The sequence below is a fragment of the Phyllostomus hastatus genome, unplaced genomic scaffold (genome assembly GCF_019186645.2).
Source record: "Phyllostomus hastatus isolate PE091 unplaced genomic scaffold, TTU_PhHast_1.1 phas_scaffold_585, whole genome shotgun sequence".
Lineage (NCBI taxonomy): Eukaryota > Metazoa > Chordata > Mammalia > Chiroptera > Phyllostomidae > Phyllostomus > Phyllostomus hastatus.
The window spans coordinates 28,527,648-28,552,418 of record NW_025334037.1 but is presented as its reverse complement, the minus strand read 5'-3'; the positions used below and the strand labels follow the sequence as shown (position 1 = coordinate 28,552,418).

Here is a 24,771-nt window from a genome sequence, read left to right as displayed (position 1 = left end):
TTGGACGAAGGAACGTGTCGGAAGTAGGTTGGAGGTGTGGCGGAAGTGGTTGGGGAGTGAAGACACCGGGAGGGGGTGGTTCCCGTTCTACAGCGGAGCCGGATGTTTGCCGAGCTTTGACAGGCGTGGCAAAGGGAGCATTGTCGGACCTAGGTGAGCTGCTGGGCGCGGGTCTCCCAGGGTGGTGGTGGGGGGAAGGGACTGGCCTGAAGAGATGCGATCTGTTTGGGGAGGATTCTAGAGGATCCGAAGAAGGAAGCTGGGGTGCAATGGGGCCTCGGAGCCTCGCCTTCCTGCTGCGGGAATTCTGCCCCACTCCCCGATCTACAGTGAGTTAGCTTCCTGTACTGCCTTCCTCCTGCTCTCCCTAGTGCAGAGCTCAGGTCGGATCGGCATCATGGAGCAAGCCCATGGGAAGGGAAACTCGTTCTTGTCCCATCTGGCGAAATGCGAAGAAAAACTTGGGGCAGAAGTGTTCCACCCTGCCACCTATTATTAGGCCACGCTTTCATCTATTTCATAATCAGCGCACCCAGTCCAGGTTTTGTAAACCGTGCAGCTCTATGCAAACGTGATTGTAGTCGAAAGTCTTGCGGTTGTATTGCAGGATCTGCGTTTCACAATTGTGGAGCTCCTAGGAGGACAATCCCCACGCCAGAGAATGTGATTTCAAGTTGTTATCTCTATTATTCTCTAAGGAGGTTAGAGGAGAGGCTTTAATTTGCCTTTTTGTAGAGCCTTTCTGAATCTTGAGAATCGCATGAATGACAGTCACTTAGAGAAGTACTGAAGGACTGACCTGTACAATGAGACCACCTTGGACAGATATGGGTTAAAATCTTAACTCTGCTGTATGACCCTATGCAATTTGCATATTTTTCTGGAGCTTACTTTCCTCACACTGTAAAATGGGCCTAGTAGTTCACATCTTATTGGTGCAGGTGTGAAGTTAAAAGATAGTTTGTGTCCAGTTCATGGTGCTATACAACCTTCAACAAACGTTGGTTCCCTTCTCTACTTAGGAGATGAATTATTTCAGTCATTCAACAAGTGACTTAGCATCTATCTACACGTGTCAGATGTAATTCTGAATGGGTCAGGGGTTCTTAATCAGGGTCTCTCAGAGGGCGTGCAAACCCCTTAAAATTCCATGCAAGATTTCATGCAAGTGCTGATTTTTCTTAGGGAAAAAGACCACAAGTTTTGTACGAATTTCATAGAAGTTCAGAACTTAAAACCTGTACATAAAAACTGCCTAACACAGGTCTTGAAATTTTGAAAAAGGTAGATTTTTATCTACTGAGAAGGGGAAAAAAATATTCTCCTAGTAAGGAGTATTTTGCAGAGGGGAGCAGGGTTTGTAGACACCTGGCGTCTTAGGCCCCCAGGCTACTTCCCCTCACTAGCTTTGCTCACCCTCCCATGGAATGGGAGCTAAGCTTCCAGGCTCACTGTGGAGTGGCGGGAGGGGTGGGGGGCAACAGCTGTGGGCTGGAGGGTGGTGAGAGAGGCCAGTCCAGCTGGGAGGTGGGAACAACTGTGATTAGTTATTCTGGAAGAGGGGTTGTGGGGGGGGGGGTCAGTTCTGACAAAATAGAGGAGTTACTGGAAAAGAGGTGGAGTTCAAGTTCGGCTCCCTTCAGAGGGTGACCCTCTCCCTCCCTCACACATACTTCAGTTTGTAGCTGTGCCTTCTAATCCTGTTCACTTCCGCACAAGTACTTTAGAACACTGGAGAATTCTATTTCTGGGAAGATCCCTCACTTCTTTTATTTTTTTAATTTTAATTATATTTTTTCCATAACCATTTATTCCCTTTATACCCTCTTCCACCTCCACCCACCCCTCTCTCCCCTGCAGTCATCACATTGGCATCCATGTCCATGAGTCATTTTTTAGAACCTTCACTTTTGTGGATGAGGAAATTTAGGACCAGATAGGAAAAGGGCTGTCTAGCATCTTTGCGACTCACTGGCTTAGGCAGGACTGTAATCCAGTTCTCCAGATACCACATTGTGTGCCTTTTTCATTGCATCAAGCACCCGCTGTGTGCAGAAAGACTCCTCTGGATGGCTGTGGGCTGGGCTGAAGCAGCACTTGGTGCCTGGGCAGTGACAGAAGGAAGGCACAGAGAGAGAGAAGGCTCGGGTCTGGAGAGGGTTACTTTGGGCTGAATTCTGTCCCTGATACTCAGTGGGGGCGGGGGCGGGTGTCCTTTGGCCAAGCCCTCAGAGCCTCTTGAGTATGTAGATGAATCAGGGGTGGATTCCTCAAGACTGAGGTGTGCCTGCCTTAGAGGGTAGAAGGGGAATGGGGAAGCTGGGGTGAGGGGCACAGCAGTGCTCATGGAGAGAAGTGCATTCCCAAACAGTAGAGGTTCATGGGAAGAGACTTATATTTTGGTGGTAAGCAGAAGTAGGGAATAAGGACAGCAGAGAAGGTCAGAGGAGAAGAAGAGGAAAAAGATTTTTGGTGGGGTGGGGTGGGGGCACTGTTTGGCTGCTCAGCTTTGGCTCAGGAGCTTGAAACAGCTTTTGCCACTGGATCAGTGTGGTTGCCCTGGTAACAGGATGGTTGTTGCTAGGCACAGGGAGCCAGTTTACCATCTAGAGTCCGCAGCTGTGACATGTGCAAGAGGTTGTCACGTCGTCAGAGGTGCTCCGGGTCTGAATCTCGGCTGGTAGTTCTCTCTTGTCCGGACCCGTGCCTGGGTCTTGTCTGCACTCCTTATCTGCCCTGCGGGTTCTCTGACCATATATGTCATTTTTTGGACTCAGGAATGCAGTGAACTTAGGCAGCCTCTTTGGGGCTGCACTGAGTGGGTTGAATTGGACATCCCCTCCCTCACCACCCATGTGGTAGGCTTGTGAGGGGAGAGGGATGTGCTTCCCGTTACTGCTGAGGGCAGGAGGTGCACGCAGCCGCAGCCTTCTGGTCAGGCCCAGTGTCAGGGCCGGCTCTTCTCCCTCCCCGCCTGCTCTCTTTCACCGCCTGTATCTCAGCACCCTGGCGATGCCGTGGACTTCCCCCTTTCCCACCTGGGCGCTCTGGTCCCTGCAGCCCTCTGTTGACCTTTGCCACCTTGAAGTTAGTGTCAAGCTCCACACAGATCAGAGTGGGCTGGGGCGGGGGTGGAGCAGGAGCTTTCAGATTTTCTGCTGTGACTGGCAGGCAGATTCCATTCTCTGCTCTTGGTTCCTGTCCTGGGGCAAATTCCGCAGGGGCCGTTGGCCATGGCCTATTTTCTGGGACCCTGTGGTCTCTGGCTACCTCCTCTTCCCCAGGACAGGGGTCAGAGATGGAGTGGCCAGACCACAGCTGCCCTTTGGGGGCTCGGAGCATCCGTATGCCTCTTAGGTCCTTATACTGCCTTTACCCCATAGCTGCTGGGGCCTGGAAGCTTCTGTGCTCTGTGACCCCTGAGGGGAGGGGGCACAGGCCTGTACCCTTTGCAGCTGGGACTGCAAGGCTGAACAGCTGGGTGGTGGGCAGCGCAGGGCTTGGCACGAGTCCTCCCTGTCCAGCGGGAGGACCTGAAGGCAGGCACTGAGCTGTGCCATCCTCGGCCCCAGCTGCCTCTTCTGGCAACGTGCCAGAAAACTGTGGCGCCAGGAGGACCAGGAGCTGCATGGAACTCTTGGCAAGGATGAGGAGTGTTGAGGAACAGGGACCAGGGAGAAGGGAGCCGGAGGCTTGCCGTCACGGTGATAGGTGGAAAGAGGGTGTCACTGACCTGCCACCCCACTGTCCTCTCCCAGGTTTCCCTTCAGTTTCTGTGGGGTGAAGCTGTGGGGCGCAGGCTCGGCCATGGACCCACTTTCAGACCTGCAGGACGACCTGACCTTGGATGACACCAGCCAGGCTCTGAACCAGCTGAAGCTGGCATCCATCGATGAGAAGAACTGGCCATCGGATGAAATGCCCGACTTTCCCAAGTCAGGTGGGCACCGGTAGATCTCAGGCAGCCACGGGAACCTTAGATGGAGAACCCCTTCCCGCTGGAGGGAGACTCCAGGAGGGCAGGATGGGGTCCAGGGTGGGGCTGGGAGCACAAGCGTTACGGGGGAGTGGGGGGCAAAGAGCAGCAGTCTTGGAGGAACCCTGTGCCAGCCCCCCAAAGCTTATCCCGTGACTTTGCCCTGTTCCTCAGATGACTCAAAAAGCAGCTCCCCAGAACCTGTCACACACCTGAAGTGGGATGACCCCTACTACGACATCGCCCGGCACCAGATAGTGGAGGTGGCAGGTGAGCACACCCAGCTTTGCACCTTTTTCCTCGCAGTCTGCACTGCTGGGCCTAAGGAGGCCATCCCCTGGGCCACAGGGGAGGGGCCTAGAGGAGGGGCGGTGCCCATTTTGTGGTCTGACCCCTGACCCTCAGGCTCCTGAGCACAAGGACCATTCTTTAAACTCACAGACTTGATTGTGGTGGCCACTTAGTTTGTTTACCTGCAACCACATCCTGGCCTGTGACCCCACTTCTCCATGGGCGGATGGTATGTGGGAGGCAGTGTGGGCTACTGGCTTCAAGGTCAGACAGACCCGGGTGGATTGCCAGCTTTGCTCTCTGAGGGATTTCTTCCTGACAGGGTAGTTGGGAGGGTCACGCTGTGAATGTGCCAGGGCCTGGCCTAGAGTGCGGAGTCAGCCCCGGAGAAGTGGTTGTTCACCTCCCTTCCCGCCGCCCTCGCGTCGGCTTTTCTGCTCCATCAGTTACTGCAAAGCGGGGTGGTGCCAGCTCCTCCCGGGAAACCCTACATCCAAATCTGGAAGCTAGGGGCCACAGGACCCCTGGAGCATCAGGCTCCTGGCAGGTGTGCTGAGTGGGTACAGAGCACCCCTTGGGTCTTGGCCTCAGGAGACTCCAGGAGCAGCGAGGCAGCAGGGATGCTGGTGACCTGGTTTCTGCCCTTAGGGTCCTAATGCTGGAAGAGGAAGTGAATTTCGAGATCCTTTGTCTTGTCCCTGATGGTTGTCTATCCTCGCTGGTGAGGCCAGGCAGCTGTAAGCAAGGGTGGCAGCTGGCCCTGCTCTGAGCGTTGGAGCGGGCAAGGGGAGCAGGGAGCACAGGGTCCCTGGACCCAGTGTGGTACTGGCTGAGGGCCCAGGAGGCAGCTGGCTGTAGGGAAGCAGCAGGGAGTTCCATCTGTCCTGAAGGCTGGGCTCAGAAGGTTATCCCTAATTTCAAAGGTGTTTCTGTGACATCTGTGTTCCTGCAGCCTGCCCTGGTCTGGGTAGGGGGCCTTGACTGTGGCCTCTCTCACCTGCATTGAAGCAGGCTGAGAGTTCTTTCCCGATCTGGCCCTGACCTGGGCTCAGGAGAGTCACGTGAGGATTCAGAACCTTCCGTATGACCAGAGGTGGACCTGATCGGGGCATGGGGGCTGCCTGATGAGAAGAAGTCTATCCTGACCTCCTCCTGGCCTACGAGGCCAAGCCTCAAGGCAGAGCAGGCTCCCCCCTCCGCATAGGTGGCCCCCTTTCTCCCGCTAGCAGAGCTGCAACCTGTTTCTGTCTCCCCAGGGTGTGATGAGCCTGAGGGGGCCCAGCCAGGTAGGTGTGTTCCTGGCTCTCCCTGCTTGGCCTCTCTGGGCTGTGGCCTCTGGGCTGTGGATCAGGAAGGGCTCTTGGGGCCGGCTTAATTGCATCTCCACTCTAGGGAGCTGGCAGTGGGCAGTGCCTGGGAGCCGGAAATAGCCACGAATTAAGTGTGGGGGCTGTGTGGGAACACATCCAGAGCCGAAGGAAAAGGGGTGTCGGGGAGGGAGGGGCTGTGCCCGGGAGCCTGGGGAGGGGGCTGGCTGGCTCTGAGCGATGGCCTGGCCTGCATGCTGGCTCCTCAAGCCCGAGCTGAGTGCTGCAGGCCCAGGGCCCCTCTGCCGGGGCGTCCCCCGTGTGTGCCTGTCTGACTGCTGGCAGGAGTTTGGGTTGGCACTGCCAGAGTGACACTCGCCCGATGAGACCATGGTGACATCCTGGGGGGCCAGTTTCCCGGCATTAGGAACCAGAGAAAGAGCCCTTGCTGGGACGGAGGAGGGGCTATGTCCCCAACTCCTCTGTAGCCTCTCTCCTCGCTAGCGGTGGCTGTCATGCCCCACTGTCACATTTGACCCAGTCCAAGTGGGTTCTTCCCAGAAAAGTGGCCCTCCTGGAAAGAGAAAAAAAAAGGCTATTATTTGTACCATTTGCAATTTCTACCATGACAGATTCCAAGCTACCGACATGATGCCACCTGGCTTGCAGTATTCCCGACAATTTAACAATTTACCGGATGTGTGAGCCGGCTCCAGCACTTTGCCCAGCCCCCACCTCCCACCTCCTCTTTCGCCTGCCCTGCAGGTTGTGGGCCCTGCGGGTGGCTGGCCCGGCAGTTCCCAGAATGCCGTTGCTGATTCTCACCCCGGCCAGGCCACCCGGGGAGCGTTCCTGATCGGTATCTGGGGAATGCGGAGGCTTCATTCTCTGGGGGCTGGTCTTTTCCGGGGGCTTTCCACCAATGCCCTGCCTCCTCCTCAGGGAGCCCTGTCCCCCAGCTCTGGAAGCACCAGTGCTGTGGCTCCTTCTGTCCCTCTGGTCTCCAGGGCAGAAGTCTGTTCTCTTCTGAGATCAGCAGGGCAGTTCTGGGCCTTTTTACATATGTTCTTGGAGACACAGTTGCCCTGCCTGCTGGCAAATGCCAGGGTCACCCAAGGACTTGAGCATTTCAAGGGGGCGGGGGCTGGACCCTCAGGTTGCCCGTATCTCTTTCCTCGCCTGTGCAGGGGTGGGGTCTTGCCATCTCGTTCCTCGCTGCTCTTCCTGTTGTCCCCCATGCCCATCCTGACCTCACTCAGCACACGTTTTTAGAACACCCACTCGAGCACGAGCCCTGTGGTCAGCACCGAGGATTCACTGAGGGAAGTCACACATGTTCCTTCCTGCAAGGAGTATGCAGTCCAGTGAAATGGTTCTTAGAGCCGGTCTTTGAGAGCGTGAAAGAAATGGACCTGTTTCCCTAGAAGACAGGTGCCTGTGCTTGTAAAACGTTGTGTGTGACATCATGACATTGGTGGACGCCCACAGTGGGACCCTGGTTGAGAACCCAGTTTCCCACGTACAAGGCGCTGGGGCAGCTGAGAGATGGAGCCCAGGTTCTGGCCCTTCATCCCAGTTGCTGCCTCACCAGTTACTAGCTCTTCAACTTCCAAACCCGAGGAAGCTCAGACTTCCCTGTCCTGCCTAAATCCTCAGGTCTGCCAGCCAGGGAAGGCTGCTTTACTTTCGGAATCCCCATGCTCCTTCCAGCATTTTATCCTACATCAGGGGCATTTCCTCTGCTTCGAGGGGAGTAGGCAAATGATGTCCCTCCCTTCACACACAGTTCTGGTAGCAGGCCCAGGGGTTTCTGAAGCTCCAGGTTGTACACGAGGTTGGTCTGGCCAGTCTGATCCCAGTCTGCTGTTCTTCTTCCTGTCCGATCCCATGGGAAATAAATCAGAACGAGCCCCAGAGTTCCCCCCCACCCCCTGCTGCCTTACCCCAGTGGCTGGAAGGAGCCCAGCGCCCAGATCTAGGCTAGGTTATGAAAGAGCAGGCGGCATCCGGCTCTTCCACATAGACCCGCTGCTGGGTGAGCTGCGCCGTCTCCCGCTCAGACAGCCTTGCAGGGGCTTCTCTGCTTGTCAGTCTGGAGAAGTCCTGCCCCAAGCTCTGAGAAACTCGCTGAGAGCGGCCTGATGACCTAGATACCATGAACAAACACAGAAACAGAGCTGTGCACACCGTGGCATGCTGGCTGATGTCTTTGTGCAGGCTGCCGACATTTATCGAATACCTGCCACATGCTGGGCTCTGGGCTGGCGCGAGAGAGTCCAGGACGGACGAGACACAGTCCCTGCCTTTGAGCTGCTCACAAGCCAGGCACATCAACAGCTGTACAGGGCAGTCAAAGTGTCACGGGTGACGTTCATGCTTGGAGCCATGAAGAGGGACAGCTCACTTGTCTGGGGGAAGGAGGAGAGGACACAGGCTTCTGGAAGGAGATGATGCCTGGGATGAGTCTTAAGGACCCAAAGGAGTTAGCCTAGAGCGGGGGAGCAAAACTGTCCGCAGGGAGGTCTGCCTGGCGTGAGAACCAGCAGAGGCTCAAAGCAGCCTGACGTGGACAGGGCTGCAAGCACTTCTGCGTTGCAAGTGCGCACAGAGTGAGCCCGGAGAGAGGCGGGAGCCGCGCCTGGAGAACCCTGTGAGCCATTCCGAGGAGCGTAGCCAGCAGGGGCTGGGGCCACCTGGCCCACATTCCAGAAGCCTCCTTCAGCCTCTCCATTGATGCTGGCCCCAGCCCTAGGGAGCAGAGTCAGAGCCTTGGCAACCACTTTGGAAAAGCGCTGACTGCTAAGTGAGGTCACTGACTGAGAAGGATCATCAAGGTCATGGCTTATTGAATATGGAGAAGACACTCAGCGAGGCATGGAAGATCCTTAGTCCTCGGAGGGAGGTGGGAGGCGGACTCACTGCCTTTCATGGGTTGCGAAAGCAGTCGGGATTGGGCAAGTGTGGTTTGGTAACTGGAGAGGCGTGAGGGTAGAGATGCAGGAAAGGGCCGTGGGAGAGTAGTGACCGGATCTTGACCCCATTGGGCTTTGCTTGGTCCGTGCAGACCCTGGAAGAACCTCTTGCCTTGGGGTGGGGAAAACAGCGCATGTCACGGGAGCTCCCTGGCTTCACCAGACCGACTAGTTCTGGACAAGCGTCCCAGAGAGATCACACCCAAACGAGCACTTTCCTCCAGCATTGCAAACTCCTCTCCACTTCGTGTTCTTTGGGATATCCTTAATGTGAAAGGATATGATTCTTAGAAATGTCCAGGAGTTAGAGGCAAGTGTGGTCAACAGTGCTGCTAATACAATCAGGAAGGGTTGTTAGTGGTCGGAAAGGAGACACCACCGCGTCATCAGGCTGCGTTCCTCGGCGTGGTCTCCCAAGCACACGCTGCTTAGAGGGGGCGCTTCTGAAGCAAGCGTGGGCTTCCAAGGGGATTGTTTGGCAGGACAGCATTACTTTTGAAGGGTGTGACTGTAACATGGAGGTGAGGCTCGCTTAGCATAGCATTAACCATTTTTAGTCGTGCATTCCGGCGGTCTTTAGCAGTCACAGTGACGTGGACCTGTACGTAGTTCCGGCATTTCGGCCATGCCCATACAAACCCCGCACTCATCAGCAGCTGAGCTCTGTTCTTGCCCCTCCCAGCCTTCGGTAGCCACTAATTTGCTTTCTGTCTCTATGGATTTACCTATTCCAGATAGCTCATGTAAATGGGATCATACAATATGTAACCCTTTGTGACGGGCTTCTTTCATCTAGCATCATGTTTTCAAGGTTCGCTCACAATGTAGCATGTGTTGGTACTTCGTTGCTTTTTCCAGCTGAACAGTATTCCATCCTGCAGGTACACCACCCTTTCTTTGCCCCCCACTCATCCGCCGGTGGGCACTGGGCTTGCTTCCAGCAGGTGTGATTTTTAAAGTCACATTATTTCTTTTTTTTTTAATAAAGATTTTATTTATTTTTAGAGAAAGGGGAAGGAAGGGAATAAGAGAGGAAGAGAAACATCAATGTATGAAGGATATATCAGTTGCCTCTTGAACACTCCCGACTGGGGACTTGGCCTACAACCCAGGCATGTGCCCTGACTGGGAATTGAACCAGCAACCTTTTAGTTCGCAGGCGGGTGCTCAGTCCACTGAGCCACACTAGTCAGGGCCATGTTATCTTTTTATGCCCCAGCTTAGTAGCCCTGAGAGCAACCTGTCCCTCTTTCTTCAGCAACACCCCCTTGAGTGCAGGTGGCTGCCCGAGGTACATCTGCACAGACCGCTCTGGCCCCTTCCCTAACTGGTACGGGTCTCCAGGCCTGGTGCCTTGCAGGCCCTCAGCCTGCTTCTCTCGGTTCATCCTTCACCCACCGTGCTCCCTCTGTCTCCACGCCTAGGAGACGACAAGTACGGGCGGAAGATCATTGTGTTTAGTGCCTGCCGAATGCCCCCGAGCCACCAGCTGGACCACAGCAAGCTCCTGGGGTGAGTACCCTGCGGGCAGGCGGTGGGGCATGTGCCCAGATCCCTGGTTTGGTCTGTTCCTCACTCTCCCTGCCTATGTGTGTGTGTGTGGGGGGGCGGGGGGCGGGGCGGTGCCAGGCCCCCTCCCTCAGTGCCTCCCCTTGTCTCCTGAGGGAGCTGTTTTACGTTTGGGGGCGTCAGACCTGGTTTCTAGTCCTCTTTCTCTAGACTTTTCCCAGGGGATGGCCATCCAGCCCTCCTTCCTTGTAGGAGTGAGGCACTGCTTGCGGAAATGTTTTGCAGAGGGAAATAACCGTCCAGACGTGAGGGCTGATCACCGCAGTGGAACGGTGTCCGCTGTGGTTGTGGTCGTTCCCCGTCTGTTTGAGAGCATCCCGTCTGGGCTCTGTTAGACAGATGTGTGTATGGCAGCTCTGGCTAGTCTGGGAATCTCCTGATGCAAATCCAGGGGCTGATGGGAAGTGGGAGTGTGACGGAGGCCGTTCCCAGGAACACCCATCACTGAGTCGGAGCTGGGCTGGCCCGGGGTCCCCAGCGTGTGCGGGACTCCTCCCGGTGCTCCTCCTCCTCCTCGGTGCGGGTGCACTTCCCCTCTCGCTCTCTGTGCCGACCAGTTCCTAGCACTCCCTGAGACCGGCAGTTCCGCACTGCCCAGACCAACTCTTCGGGAACCTGACCCATCGGTCCTGTGTGCGGAGGGCATGGTGAGGGGCTGGGACGGCCCAGGGCCCCCCACCCGCCGCAGCAGAAGGGGAAGGGCCTGCGTGCAGGGTCCCTGCGGCCCCAGTGAGCGATGATGACCAGGCCCGAGTCTCTCCTGCCCTGTGTGACATGTTTCTCTTTGGCCCCCTGAACCCCCCTCCCACCACTCCTCAAGTCGGGCAGGCCGAGCCTTGTCCCGCGCGTGTGGCCCAGCCGGGAGCGAGCCAGGGAGCTCGGCCTGAGGGTCGCTGAGTCTCATGTCCCCCAAGCCCCTGTTTGCCACCGTTTTAACACACCTGACAAAGCAGGTGACGGACTCCCGGCCAGATGCTTGTCTGAGCGGGAGGAAGTCAGAGCACGGGGGTGGGAAAGCGCCCGGTTTCCAGGAGAGAGCCTGAGGAGGGAGGCGGCCCCCACTCCGGGGCTTCGTCTGGCTTCAGGAAGCCGTCTGCCGTCCGTCCGTCCGTCCGTCCGTCCGTCCAGGCCTGTGTCCTGCACGGGTCTCCCCACCCCCACCTGACCTGGCCACAGTCCCTGTGGGAGTGGAGAGGCATGTCCAGCAAGGGTCAGTCCTGTCCTCTTGTTCTCAGCTGGGTCATCTCCAGCTTGGCTCTCCCAGCCGTCCGCCCGGTCTGGGGGCTGAAGCAGGAAGTGTCTGAAGCTTGGGTGCGGAGCACCAGCTCTGCTCTCACTGGCTGTGTGCGTGGGGCCCGTCACTCCTGAGCCCTGAAAAAACAAGCATTGCCTCGCAGGCCCACGTTGTGGGCATCACGTGAGCTACGTGCATGAAATGCCACCGTGTACACTGGTCAAGTGTTACAGATTTCAGGAATTTAAACAATGGAGATAGCCAAGAAGAAAAGGTATAGACAACTATATAAAAAAGTTGCCCATAAACCTATCCCCCAGAGAGAAAACCGCAGTTAATATTTTAGAGTATGTGCTTCCTACTTTTTTATAGTCTTTTTTTTTGTTTGTTTATTTAAAGGTTTTATTCATTTGTTTTTAGAGAGAGGGGAAGGGAAAGAGAAAGAGAGGGAATGAAACATCAATGTGTGGTTGCCTCTCGTGCCCCCCTATTGGGGACCTGGCCTGCAACCCAGGCATGTGCCCTGACTGGGAATTAAACCTGCAGTGCTTTGGTTCGCAGGCCCACACTCAATCCACTGAGCTACGCCAGCCAGGGCTACGTCCTACTTTTTAAAATAACATATACAGAACTCTGTAGTAGGTTTCGTATCTTAGTGTTTTTATCTTCTGAGCATTAAACATTCATCAAAGACATCCTTTAAGAATTTTTATTGGCATATGCGATGTATACAGAAAAGTGAACCAGTTGTGCATACTACTTGGTAAGCTGTGAAAAACTGAACCCACCCACGGCAGCCCCACCCACAAACCTCCCTTTGTACTTCTGGTCCCCACCCGAAAGGGTAACCACTGTTCTCACACCGCACTTTGCAGCCTGGTTTTGTCCACCGGAGCATCCTGTGAGGCATTCTATTTATAGACGCCCTGTGATTTATTCAACCACCTCTCTGTTGTTGGGTTGTCGTTAGCTTGCTGCTCGGATTTTTTTTTTTTCCATTATAAAAGAGGCTGCAATGAACAGCCTTCTACACAAACGTTTCTGTTCACCTCTGCTTATTCTCCTAGGGTAAATTCCTGGACATAGTCACCAGGGCAAAGAGTAGGAACATCTGTAGCTTTGCCACCCCGCCCCGCCCTCCGAGGGGCTGCACGTCCATCAAAGGATGGGTGTGTTTCCGTTGCTACTAGTATTCTTTTGTAGTTGTGAAATGCCATCTTAAAAAAAAATATTTTTTTAATCCTCATTAAAGGATGTTTATTTTTAAAATATTTTTTTAAAAGATTTTATTTATTTTTAGAGAGGGGGAAGAGAGAGAGAGGGACAGGAACATCAATGTGAGAGAGAAATGTCAATCCATCACCTCCCGTACACAGTCGGGATCGAACCCGCAACCTCGTTCTGTGCCCTGACTGGGAATCGAGCCCTTGACCTTTTGGCGTGGGACAGTGCTCCAACCCACTAAGCTACACTGCCAGGACTTTTTTTTTTTTTAATATAGTTTTATGCTGCTGGAGTGAGATAGGTGCTATCTCTATCGCCTTCAAAGCTGTCTTTTCAAATCAAAAACATGTGTTGAGCTTGCTGGTTTGGGGGCCAGAATGGCTCCAGGTGTTAGACCGGTGGAGTCAGACTGGATCTCAGTTCAGCAACCTCAGCACTTGAGTTCTGGCTAAGAAAGAATTCAGAGCCAAGACTCAAATTAGAAGAAGAAGCTCATTTAGAAAGTCACCAAGGGAGAAGTGAGTCGTAGAAGAAATGGGCCCAGGGAACAAGTTTCAAAGGCAGAAGAAGGGACCTTGGAACTTAGGAGGAGGAGAGGGAAGAAGCTTTGCGGGGTGGCAGTGGCGGGGAGGTGGGGAAAAGTGCAGGCGCGCTGCACAGGGAGAGCCACTGCAAAACGCAGTCTTTGTGTGACAGATCTTTGCAAAGTGCTCAGCGTGTCTAAGGCACAGGTTATTGTGTAGCAATAGTGTTTAGAATCACAATAGTAATTCATTCCTAGACACCTCAGTGCCCGCCTAGCACCCAGAGAGCACTGTGTAAGTTACATTCTCCGGGTTAGAACACAGGTGGTGTCTGGGCACTGAGTCACATCCTCGGGCCCCTCCCCACGTCCCTTCCCCCCTTCCCCACCTCCCTATGAAGCCCTTAGCATTCCTGCCTCCCAGCCTCCAGTGGGCATCCTGCTGAGGCCTGGGGCTGGCCAACCAGGAGGAGGGCATCCCCCTGGATTCCCCCGTTTCTGGAATTCTTGGTTATTCTCTTCATACCTCTCTGCCTCCGGTGGGCTCCACACTGTGCGTGTGTTTTTTTGGGGTGGTAGATATCTCATTGTGAGCATAGGGATGTGAGATGTGGTTCCTCGGTCCACAAAAAGCCCAGTGATTGGAGCAGGGGCAGGGGGGACCCTCTGGCCACCCCACCCCCTCTCGTGGGCAGTGTTTTAGTATAAGAGGGAGAGCTGCGCTGTGGTCAAGAATGCAGACTCAGGAGTTAGACAGTTCACCTCCAGGCTCCACCATAAGCTAGCCCTGCGGAGGCCCCTGGATAAACACTTGACCTCTCTAAGCCTCATCGCCCTTCCTCGTAAGGAGGGGGTAACAGCTGCCTTAATCGTCATGAAGGAAGTGTGAGATAATGTGTGCAAAGTGCGTGGCAGACACTATAAGCTTAATACTGACATTAATATTAAGCTTAAAACTTAATAATGGTGACTGCCGTTACTATTGACTTGGCAGTCCTGCGAGGGCCTTGTGAGTCCTGTCTTTACCGCGGGTGCCCGAGAGGATGCCAGTTAGAGTCCTGGTCTCCTGACCTGTAACTCGTGCTCAAAACTGGGAGCCGCCATTGTTATGATTATTGCTGTTGCTCCGCCCAGCCCAGCCGCAACGCCTCCCCACGACACGGTGGCGGGTGACGCAGCCGCGATGGACAGTGCAGGGTCAGGGGTTCCCCGGGAGGGGGTGCGATCAAAGCAGGAGGCTCCTGGGACTCCTGCTTCTGTCAGAAGGGGCCCCCTCGTGTGCAGGGCAGGCCCCAGCAGGTCTTTTCTCTTGAAGGTACCTGAAGCACACGCTGGACCAGTACGTGGAGAGCGACTACACACTGCTCTACCTGCACCACGGCCTGACCAGCGACAACAAGCCCTCTCTCAGCTGGCTCCGCGATGCCTACCGGGAGTTCGACCGCAAGTGGGTGGAGGTCCCTGGGGCGGTGGCTCTGGAGCCAGCGGCTCTGTCAGGTTCTGGGCCACCCTGTGGTTGGGGGGTGGCTCATTCCATGCCCCAGAGGCAGTCAGGTGCCCACACCGGGGTTAAATGCGAAGAATCTGAAGTTGGAATGGCCTGGGCTTAAATCCCAGTTTCTCTACTTACTCACTCTGTGACTTTTTATGTTGCGCAACCGCTCCGAGCCTCTGTTTCCTAATCTGTGCAATGGAGCGACAGCGACGCTTCGCAGGCTTGCGTGAATAGTCGAATCAGAAAATGCCCATTTCGAGCCTGCCTCTGTGGCGCCCCTGGCACGCCACTGCTGATGCCCCCTGTGCCTCCGCAGGTACAAGAAGAACATCAAGGCCCTGTACATCGTGCACCCCACCATGTTCATCAAGACGCTGCTCATCCTCTTTAAGCCCATCATCAGGTGAGCGGGCCGAGGGCGGGGTGCTGGTCTCCTGCGCTACCCCGTGAACTCCGATGCAGGTGCCAGAGGAGGGCAAGCATCCCGGGGACAGGCCCGTGTGAGCGGGGCCTCTGTCTGATGGGGTGGGGCGCCGAGGGGCAGTGGAGGCCTGACCCAGCCGGTGCACTTCCCGACCCTCTCCCTTTCCTCCGTGGGCAGCTTCAAGTTTGGGCAGAAGATCTTCTATGTGAACTACCTGAGCGAGCTGAGCGAGCACGTGAAGCTGGAGCAGCTGGGGATCCCTCGCCAAGTGCTCAAGTGAGGCCAGCCAGGGACTGTGCGTGCCCACCGGGTGGCACCTGTGCAAGCAGTTCTGTGTGTAGGGGTGGGATGTGCCGGCCGAGGGGGGAGAAAGCCTTGAGACCTCCAGGGCAAGCAGAGGAAGCCGATACAGTGATTTTGAGACCGCATGGAGGGAGGTCAGAGAGAGTTCGAATCCCATTTCTGTCACTTAGAAGCCACGTGACTGACTCTCTCTAAAGTACCCCCTTCCTCAAGTGGAAAGCAGGGTTGTTGCGAGGGTTGAGTCAAGTGAACCGCGTGAAAGAGCACACCAGTGCTGACAAACGAGGGCTGCCCTAGCGACGACAGGGCTGGGCAGCAGGCCTGACCACCCTGCCCCGGCCCCGCCCGCTCCCCAGGTACGATGACTTCCTGAAGTCCACACAGAAGAGCCCTGCCACGGCCCCCAAGCCCATGCCGCCGCGGCCCCCTCTGCCCAACCAGCAGTTTGGGGTCTCGCTGCAGCAGTGAGTACGGAACAGCGGGCGCCTGGGGCTGGGCCTGGGGCGGGCTGCAGGCTGCGCTCACTGCCCTTGTTCCCACAGCCTCCAGGAGAAGAACCCGGAGCAGGAGCCCATTCCGCTTGTGCTCCGGGAGACCATCGCCCACCTACAGGCCCACGGTGAGTGCCCGGGCCCCCCTGCCTCCAGGGCCGCCCCCTGGGGAAGCTGTCAGGCAGGGTGCGCCGGCACCCACACTGACCGGAGCCCCAAAGCAGATCGGTGGGGGAGTCTACACACTGCCCCCCAGCTCTGAGACTCACCAGGCCCCACCGTTTCCAGCTCTCACCACGGAGGGCATTTTCCGGAGGTCCGCCAACACCCAAGTTGTACGGGAAGTGCAGCAGAAGTACAACATGGGTGAGTGGTCCGGGCATGCGCCCAGGCGCGTGGGGCGGCCCAGGTCGTACAAGTGGCGGGTGGAGGTGGTGGGCCTAGGGGCATGTGTGTGACTGTTAGGGGGTTCGCTGCTCTTTGCTGCCCTGCAAACGAGGGCCCCAGATATCCTGTTGGTGGTTTCGTGGCATTTGGTGTAATCACGTGGGGCCTGCTCCCTCGTCGGTCAGGCTCCTCCCTCCCCCGGGGTCCTGGGTTCAGGTTCATTTGAAGACAAGGAATAACTGCGTGTGCTGCGGGCCCCACTCCACCCAGATGGCCTGAACCGGCATCCCCTTGTCACAGAGGAAGAGGGGAGGCCCCTGGAGGGGCTGCTGGCCTCCAGGCTAGGCCCAGCTCCTCCCCTCCCCTCCCCCACCCCCAGGGCTGCCTGTGGACTTCGACCAGTACGATGACTTGCACCTGCCAGCCGTCATCCTCAAGACCTTCCTGCGGGAGCTTCCCGAGCCCCTGCTCACCTTTGACCTCTACCCCCACGTGGTGGGCTTCCTCAGTGAGTGCCCTCTCTCCCTCCCCAGCTCTGAGCTGCTTCTGCTGGGTCTGTGCTGGGCTCGGAGCAGGCGGGCTTGGCCTGTGCCCCGAGGAAAGTCTGGTTGGGGTCTCCCCTCGCGTCTCGTGTGAGGGCTTCCCGCATCCTGGGCCCTCATTTCTCACAGACATTGATGAGAGCCAGAGAGTGGAGGCGACGCTGCAGGCCCTTCAGACGCTGCCCGAGGAGAACTACCAGGTGCTGCGTTTCCTCACTGCCTTCCTGGTGCAGGTGAGACTCCACCGCCCACCTGATGAGGGGGCCGGGGCGGGGGCGGGGGGCGGAGCTCCAGCAGGCGCGTAATGCAGGGTCCGTGGCATCCGCTGCAGCCCTCTGATTGCCCTGCACAGGTGTCTGCCCTCTGTGACCAGAACAAGATGACCAACACTAACCTGGCCGTCGTCTTTGGCCCTAACCTGCTGTGGGCCAAGGATGCTGCCATCACTCTCAAGGCCATTAATCCCATCAACACCTTCACCAAGTTCCTGCTGGATCACCAAGGGGAGCTGTTCCCTAGCCCTGCCTCCTAGGGGCTCTGAGCCCAGCCCCTGCCCACCAGCGTCCCTCTCTGATGGCCCCAGTGTGGACCCTTCTTCCTGGCACTGGGGAGCCCCGGGCTCCTGCCCAGGAAGGGGTCGTGAGGCCCCAGGAGATAGAAGCTGGAGCCAGCTATGTGGGCAGCTCCTCCCCTCCTTTGCCGCCCACCTCACCGGCCCTGGAGGCCTTGCCATGACCACGAGACATTTTTCTTGGCCTTACACTTCTGCCTCCTTGGATCCTTGGTTCCTGCGGGGCTGTGCAGAGCGGGCCTTGGCTCTTCCAGCGAGAGGACTGGCCCCAGCAGTCCCTTTCCTGCTTTCTCCTGCCTCTTTCCCTGGCAACTGCAGATGCCAAATCACTGCCGGCCAGGATGTAGCTGGGGCTGGCCCGCCCCTCCTGACTGCTGGGGGATGAAAGGCCGAGCTGGCTTCACAGCCCTGCTGAGGCTCCTCCCTGTCTGGGGGAAGGCCTGGGCACAACACCCTGCCCCTATCCGCCCCTCCACCGGCTCAGCCTTCGGTATTTCCACAGCTAAGGAATCGCAGGCTGGAGTCGGCTTCCTGTTGCTGCCTTCTTCTCTTCCTCGTCCACAGATCCTGGTCAGCCTTTCCCAAGTGGCACTGCCCCCAGGACGTTCTGACCCTTGCTTCTGCCATGTCTGGCAGCTTGGGTGCCCCGGCTGAGTCCGAGCACCCATTTGAGCTAGACGCCACTCCCACCCGAGGGGCCCCTAGTGCCTGATCAGACAGGCAGGCTCGGCCTCCAAGCCTTGTCTCAGGACGGCTTCTGGGCCTAAGGCTCATGCGGTCCTGTCTGTTGTGGACTCACACTGGCCTCTGCTCTGGCCGGAGGTGCCCTGGTGCGTCAGGATCTGTGGTGGCTCCTTCCTCCTGCTGGGGACTCCTGGAGGGGCTGGGCGGAGATTTTGCTAGTTACATTGACCAGGGCCGGTGTCTTTCAGAAAACCTGGGTCCCCCGTGATGATGGCTGCCCCTCATTGCATTTGTGTCCTTTAGCATTACACTCTTTCTTGGTGAACTGTGGCAACCCCCAGCTCCCCTACCCCCACAGCCTTGACCTCTGGCAGTGGGGAAACTCCTGCACAGTGGCCCTGTCCCCACAGCCTTGGCCAGAGCCTGTACTGAGTGGGTCCTCACTGACCAGCCCACCTCCACTTGGGAGCTGGGTGGAACCTGGGCCCGACCTCACTGGGCTCACTGCCCAGGGCGCTGGCATGTCGGGGCTCCCAGGACTTGGCATGGCTGCTGGTCCCATCAGTCCCTGGGTCTCTAGCTCGGGTGCAGGCCTCTGCTTTCCGCCCTCCTTTGTGTATCAGGTGTTCACGCAGCCCCGTTTACTGGGGAGCCTGTGGGTCCATGTGGTCCTTCCCCTGCCCCCTGCCCCATGGTCCGCGCCTTGGGGGGTGTTGGGGGCTTGTACTGTGAATCAAGTGTTCACATTCACACTTAATGAATTCCTGGCACCAATCATGTATTTCACCTTTGCACTTTTGTATTTCAATAAAAACGGAGACAGAAACTGCCCGTCAGGCTGTCAGAGAAGTGGGTGTGGAGGTTCAGGGCGGGGTGGGGTTGTGGCGTGGCTGCGTGAGAGCAGCAGATGGGGCATTGGCCCCTCCCCACCCACCCGGCCCCCTTCCTCCTCTCGTTCATTTGTGAGCGGGTATGAGGTCAGCTTCCTGACCACCTTCCCCGTGTGAACAGTCACTTCCATTGTGGGTACCCGCAGCGTTCCCACCAGCTGCCACAGGCAGTAGCCTACGACCAGGGCCGCCTCTGCCCCCAAATGGAGTGGGCTGGGCGGGGCCGACAGTACGGGCTTTGGAGTCAGACAGGGTTTGAATCCTAGTTCCACCACTCACCAGGTCTCACTGGTAAGACATTTACGAGCCCCACCTCTGAGACGGCGCCCTCCTTTTTCCGAGGGTGAGAAATAGCGTGCACAGTACGTATCAGAGCGCCTGCCCAGTGGTAACGAGGATGGCCGTCCTTTCACAGGTGAACGAGGTGCCAGTCCCACCTGTGCAGCAGCTGGGCTGGAGACCCTCACCTGACCATTCCACTCCTCCCCTACCTGCCCCTGCTCACACGGACGTCCTGGAAGTTCCTGTTTTCCATTCCTCTTTTGAGGTTTTGCTTTGATTTAGAGGTTAAGATGGTAACGTTTATGTGTATTTTACTGCAACGTCTAAAGAGTGGTTTGTCACCGAGGGGGTGGGCCAGAATTTCTCTGGGCACAGTCGTCAAGGTCAAGTTCAAGCAGTTAGCTGCTTGCCTGCCAATGGCAATCAGGAGACAATGGAGGCCTCAGGTGGGCCTCTTCCTTTTTCTCATCATTGCTCGCTCGGGCTGCGGGAGCCAGGCCAGAGCTGCAGGGTCGGCTGTGTTGTCGGAATGTGGTTGTACACACAGGCACTGAGCTCCAGGCAGCTGGTCCTGCTGCACAGCCGTGGCCCTCACCCAGGCAGCTGGGACAGGAGGCCCTGGCGGCCTCTCTGGCTCTCCTCCGGACTGTTTAGAAGGGAGGGGCCGTGACCCAGGGCAACAGGGAAGGGAGCACGAGACAGAGAGGGAGCTGTTTACTTGGGTTGGGCTCCTGGCAGGGCCTCAAAAGCCAGTTTACCCCTGGCTTAGCAACAGCGGGTCTCTGGGGACGGAGTGCAGGGAAATGCTTGAGAGGGGCAGGCCACCATCGTCGGACCTGGGGACACTGAACACTTCGCTTCTGGGGGTTCCCAAGTGAAGGTGAGGACACCAAGAGATGCCATGCCACGGTTTCTAACCCAGGGGTTTGCCACCGCCATCCCGACTGGCTGTGCGGTCAGTGTCGCGTGTAGTTAACTGACAAGCAAGGGCTCCCACAGCCCACCACAGCAGCAGTGGGCAGCCCGCTCTTTTCAGCCTCAGGTTTGGGTTGACATCAGAAATTTCTAGCTAGCCCTGTCCTGGGGCCAGGCTTCCGCCTGAAGGGGAGGGCAGGCAACCCCAACAGCAGGTGCCGAGGTCTGTCAGGCAGCTGGTCTCGCCTCCACGACTGCCCCTGCCTCTGGGGTACTGGCTCCGCTTTTAGCTCCCTGCCCCTGCTGCCGTGGCCACAAACTAGGAGGCAGGAGGGGGCTCTGAAGGGGCGGGGCTGAGACGCTGGCTACACCAGTGCCCAGGCTAATCCCGCAGGCTCTTCCTACTTTCTGGACTCCCTGGAGACCACGCCAGTACCCTGGGCAGCTACACGAACCGGCACATGTCCTTGACTTCCTGCTACTCACTCAACCCCTCCCCTTCAATCTGGTGTGTTCAGCCACAACCCCTCATGCCAACGGCAAACAGATCCCAGGCAACCTGGGGAGCCCCACCCTACACACACACACACACACACACGGCAGAGACCTGGGTCTTTCCCTGAGTGGAAGGCCTTCCGTGGCCTCCGGGCCCGGCTGAAGGGGGAGCCCTGTGGCGTAGGGGGAGTAGGGAGCTGCTAATGGCGATTTTGTTTTAAGCTCCTACACAGGTACATCTACCTCATACACATCATCTCACTGAACATTCACATGAAAGCCCCTGAAATAGGTACATTACGGCCCAGGGAAATGAGGCACAGGTTGCCTGACCAGCCCCAGGCCTCGGAAGCCCCGCCCTGCTGCGCGCTGCATGGCTCTTCCCCTTCCTCGGCGCCCAACGGCGCCCCATGTCTGCACAGAACTGGGAGGCAGTGGGCTGGGATTTTAGACAAATGCAGGACAGAAAGCTGTAAAGTACAGAAAAAGAATTTATTGGAAATCTCTTGAATACATTTTAAAGTATAACAGTATTTCCAAACAAGGTAGGCAGAAGAGGGGAGGGGCTCTGCCACCTGGAGACAGATGGCCACTCCCAGCCCCATGCTGGGGTCAGTCTGGAGCTCACACCTTTCATTGTCCAGGGCTGAGGGGCAAGGGCCAGCCTTGACAACTGCTGTGCTCCTCCCAGGCTCAGCCTACCTGGCCTCTGGCTGCTGGGGTCCTGGAGACAGGCTGCCGCCTGCACAGGCCAACTGCCAGAAGTCGAAGAGGACAACGGCTAACACAAACAGGCCTTTCCATGCTTGGCCTTAAAAGGAGGGCAGTGGCTGGGACACTGGAGCTGGTGGGGGACGATTAGTGACCCGCAGTGGGCCTCACTCTTCTCAGTGCTGGCGCCTGGGGGCACACCTGATCGGTTCAGCCGGTGTGGGTGTGCTCTGGCCAGAAGACCGGAGGGCCAGGTGGACACTGCTGGGAACATTTCTCTGGCAGTGGAGCACACGCACAGGGGCAGGGCTCAGGCTAATGGAGACAGTGCGAGAGCCCACTCAAGCCCTCAGAGATCAGCCTTGCAGGTGGGAACGATGTCACATGCATTTACTAACAAGCAGTTGAGGGCCACGTGCTCCACTGCAGAACAGCTGCGCCCCATGAATACCCCAGGTGGACCGGAGGAAAGGGGGCGGGCCCAGGTCTCCATGCCCAGGACGACCAACAGGCTGGGAGAGCGACAGATGGCATAGGGGGGTGAGGCTAGGCCAGGCACCTGACTTACTCAAGTAACAACACCCGAGGGGTTAGGTCGATCATATCCCCAGCTTCAGCTTCTCAACAAGGAACCAATACACCCAGTAAACCTCAGGGCAGCAGAGACCCTGGGGTTAGAGGAAGGTGATGGCCAGGCCCAGGCGAAAGGAGGAAAGGGCCCACGACCCAGCCCTGAGAAACAGGAACAAGTACCCCAGAAGGAGGGGCCCGCCTGGGCTTCCCTGGGCTCACCGGTGGGCACCACGTGCGGCACAACGCTAGGGAGTCGCCACGTTTAGCACCCAGGGCTTCCTAGGCTGCCAGTCACTGCAGAAGCCGAGAGAGATCCAAGGCTCTCACCAGGAACAGAGGCGTCCAAGGTAAAGCCTGTTGTCAGTTCAAACGCAGCAAGCCTGGGAGGCCCTGTGGCCCTCGCCAGCCCTGTGCGGGCTCCCACCTAAAGCACACGGGGAGGAAGATCCCCAGAGCAGCAACCTGGAACCTGAGGAACCTCCGCAGGCGGAGGCCCTGCCCCAGGAAGAGGCCCATCACCTTCCCCAAGTGAAAACACCTCACCTGAAACATATTTTCTCTATAAAATATCTGTCTTTGAAAGTAATAAATATTTACCATGTCCTACAACCAAGGAGCGGCAATGGGGGAGGGAGGAGACGAGAAGAGCCTCTGCTGTGGCCCCCAGGCCCGGAGACACAGGGCGGAGCCTGCGTGGCTGAGGGGCTGCACACTGGCAGCCGCCGGGGCTGCTCAGACCTTCTGTTAAGGGGGGGCTAGCACAGCCGTGAAGGGTGGGAATGGCTGACTTTGGAGTTCTCATCTTGGGCAGATGGCATCATATTGCCGAAAATACAGGCACAGGGGCAAAGGTGGGGAGAGAGGAAGAAGATACAGAACTGAAGGAGACGACAAAGAGCCTGAAGAAGCACTTCCTTCTTCCTCCCACAACCTCTCCTTCCTCTTTCTGCCTCCACGCGAGTCTCCGGGCCACCAGCTAGAATGTCGAATGGTTTGGTGGCAATAGCAGGCGGGCAGGCAGGCGGGCGGAAGAGGGGCCAGCTGCAGGGCAGACCTGGGGAAGAGGGCCCGGCAGCGGGAAGGAGGGATGACAGCCTCACTGGAGCAGCTGCTGACGGGCCCCGCCAGAGGCCCCTTTGTTGCCAAGGGTCTCCCCATCTCCAAGGCCAGAGGGTGAGCCCTTTCAGATGCTCTAACTGGGCCTGATTGCTGCCATGGAGAATCCAGGAGGTGAGAGCAGGGACTTCTGGGTCCCCATGGGGGAAACCAGCCTCCCTCTACCTGACTTGGAGCAGGACGAGGGGCGGGAGCAGCTGATGAGTGGGAGGCTCTCTGTCTCTTGGGACCACAAAAGGGGGCTGTTGCTGGTACTAGAGGGTGCCAACTTTTACTGCAGGGTTTCTACAAAGGCATCGAATTCTCGGACGTTCTTCTCGTGCACAGCCAGCTTCTCTGGGAGTGAGTCCTGTACCAGGAGGGGAGAAAAAGAGTTGCTCATTAGGGCAGGGTCTCGAAGCGGCAGCCACCCCGCCACCCAGCCACCCTGGCCTGAACACAGAAGAGAGCACAGCAAGAGCTCAGCTCAGCAGTGCCGGGCTGGGAGAGCGGGAGAGTGCGGGGCAGCTGAGCAGGCAGTGGAGAGAGGGCTTCGGGGTTTTGTGGGGGCTGGAGAAGGGGTTTAACAGGGTAGCCTGGGGAATCCAAGTGGCCCCCACACTTAATGAGATAGAAAAGGACCACACCAACAATAGAAGATTTCTTAGCCCTGGCTGGCGTAGCTCAGTGGATTGAGCGCGGGCTACAAACCAAAGTGTCACAGGTTCAATTCCCAGCCAGGGTACATGCCTGGGTTGCAGGTTATAACCCTCAGCAACCCCACATTGATGTTTCTCTCTCTCTCCCTATCTCCCTCCCTTCCCTCTCTAGAAACAAACAAACAAACAAAAAAACAATAGAAGATTTCTTCACACCCGGTGCTGGGCACCAGGACCCCCTGGGAGGCCCGTGAACAAGCAGTCCCAACCACACCCCTGACAGATCCTGACTCGGCACGTCTGTGGTGAGGCCTAGCAATCTGCATCTTGATACCAGTGAAGGAGGGGCAGGGCGATAGGGGGTGAGAGAATAAAAAAGAAAACAGAACTGTAAGAAATTAAGTTTAACTGCCCTCAGTTATCAACTATTAAAAAATCTGACCCTAATCCCTTGGTCTCCACTGAATAATTTGCATATGAGGTGTTTAAAGTTGCAGGGTGTCCAATCTGCAGCCCAGGATGGCTAGGAATGCAGCCCAACACAAAATTGTAAATTTACTTAAAATGTTATGAGATTTTTTTTTTGTAATTACGTGTGGCAATGTACTAAATGTGTGGCCCGGCATCTCTTCTTCCGGTGTGGCCTGGTCCAGAGACGCCAAAAGCTTGGACACCCCTGGTTTAAACTGTCACAGATTTCCAGAGAGGCACCAGGTATCCGAAAGAGGTGGGACAACCGACCCCCCCGCTGCAGAGCTCACAGAGTGGCCCAGTCGCACCGGGCAGCCTACCAGCTGGGACTGGCCGCAGCACCTTCTGCCGCAGCTCCTTCCAGCCACATTTTCAGTCAGAGGGTGGGGCGGGGCGGTATCAGTGGTTAAAAGCCTGAAGTCAGAAGCCAAAGCTCTGTTTTGCAGATTGGGCGTGACTATGGCAACTTGTTTGTTCCCAGTGCCAGTTTTCTGGTCTGTGACCCGGGGTAGCAAGAAACCCTTCCCCTAGGGGTTGTTGAAAAATCACGTAGAGCACTTAGAAAAGTGCTTGGCACATATAAAAGCCTCAATAAATGCTAGTAATAATGACATTATTGCTGTGCTATTAATGTTACTGAGCATGCATTTTTGTTTAAAGCCAAGTCAAGGGCAGCTGTTCCTAGAA

At 56.8% G+C, this 24,771-nt stretch overlaps 2 protein-coding genes and 1 long non-coding RNA gene across 11 annotated transcripts in view; 2 read left to right on the top strand and 1 right to left on the bottom strand.

Moving 5' to 3' along the window:
- Positions 1–22: 22 nt before the first annotated feature.
- Positions 23–18,824, top strand: ARHGAP1 (Rho GTPase activating protein 1). 3 transcript variants are annotated; one of them, XM_045825587.1, is made up of 14 exons: positions 23–153; positions 3,759–3,940; positions 4,151–4,246; positions 5,524–5,553; positions 9,971–10,058; positions 14,412–14,543; positions 14,908–14,994; positions 15,193–15,291; positions 15,675–15,782; positions 15,861–15,937; positions 16,098–16,175; positions 16,576–16,704; positions 16,868–16,971; positions 17,091–18,824. In XM_045825587.1, the coding sequence occupies exons 2-14, from the start codon at positions 3,808–3,810 to the stop codon at positions 17,268–17,270; spliced, it is 1,341 nt and encodes a 446-aa protein (XP_045681543.1). In that variant the 5' UTR covers positions 23–153; positions 3,759–3,807; the 3' UTR covers positions 17,271–18,824. The 3 variants fall into 3 exon arrangements, with proteins under 3 accessions (XP_045681543.1, XP_045681542.1, XP_045681544.1); XM_045825586.1 differs by lacking the exon at positions 23–153 and adding an exon at positions 193–329; XM_045825588.1 differs by lacking the exons at positions 23–153; positions 5,524–5,553 and adding an exon at positions 196–329.
- Positions 18,825–21,053: 2,229 nt separating this feature from the next.
- The window catches only part of ATG13 (autophagy related 13), a 36,848-nt gene continuing 33,130 nt past the window's right edge, over positions 21,054–24,771 (bottom strand). For all 7 annotated transcript variants that reach the window (XM_045825256.1, XM_045825254.1, XM_045825257.1 and 4 more), the window contains one exon: positions 21,054–23,324. In XM_045825256.1, the coding sequence (XP_045681212.1) occupies positions 23,247–23,324 (78 nt within the window). In that variant the 3' untranslated portion in view covers positions 21,054–23,246. The remainder of the gene's footprint in view (positions 23,325–24,771) is intronic.
- Positions 22,976–24,055, top strand: LOC123809982. Its single transcript, XR_006784165.1, has 2 exons — positions 22,976–23,089; positions 23,786–24,055. It is a non-coding gene; the product is annotated as an uncharacterized LOC123809982 (long non-coding RNA).

Bases quoted from the DNA above. Each gene is read 5' to 3' on its own strand.
- ARHGAP1 (XM_045825587.1), top strand. From the start codon at position 3,808: ATGGACCCACTTTCAGACCTGCAGGACGACCTGACCTTGGATGACACC. The intron at 4,247-5,523 runs GTGAGCACACCC...CTGTCTCCCCAG, and splicing joins CCAGATAGTGGAGGTGGCAG to GGTGTGATGAGCCTGAGGGG. The intron at 5,554-9,970 runs GTAGGTGTGTTC...CTCCACGCCTAG, and splicing joins GCCTGAGGGGGCCCAGCCAG to GAGACGACAAGTACGGGCGG.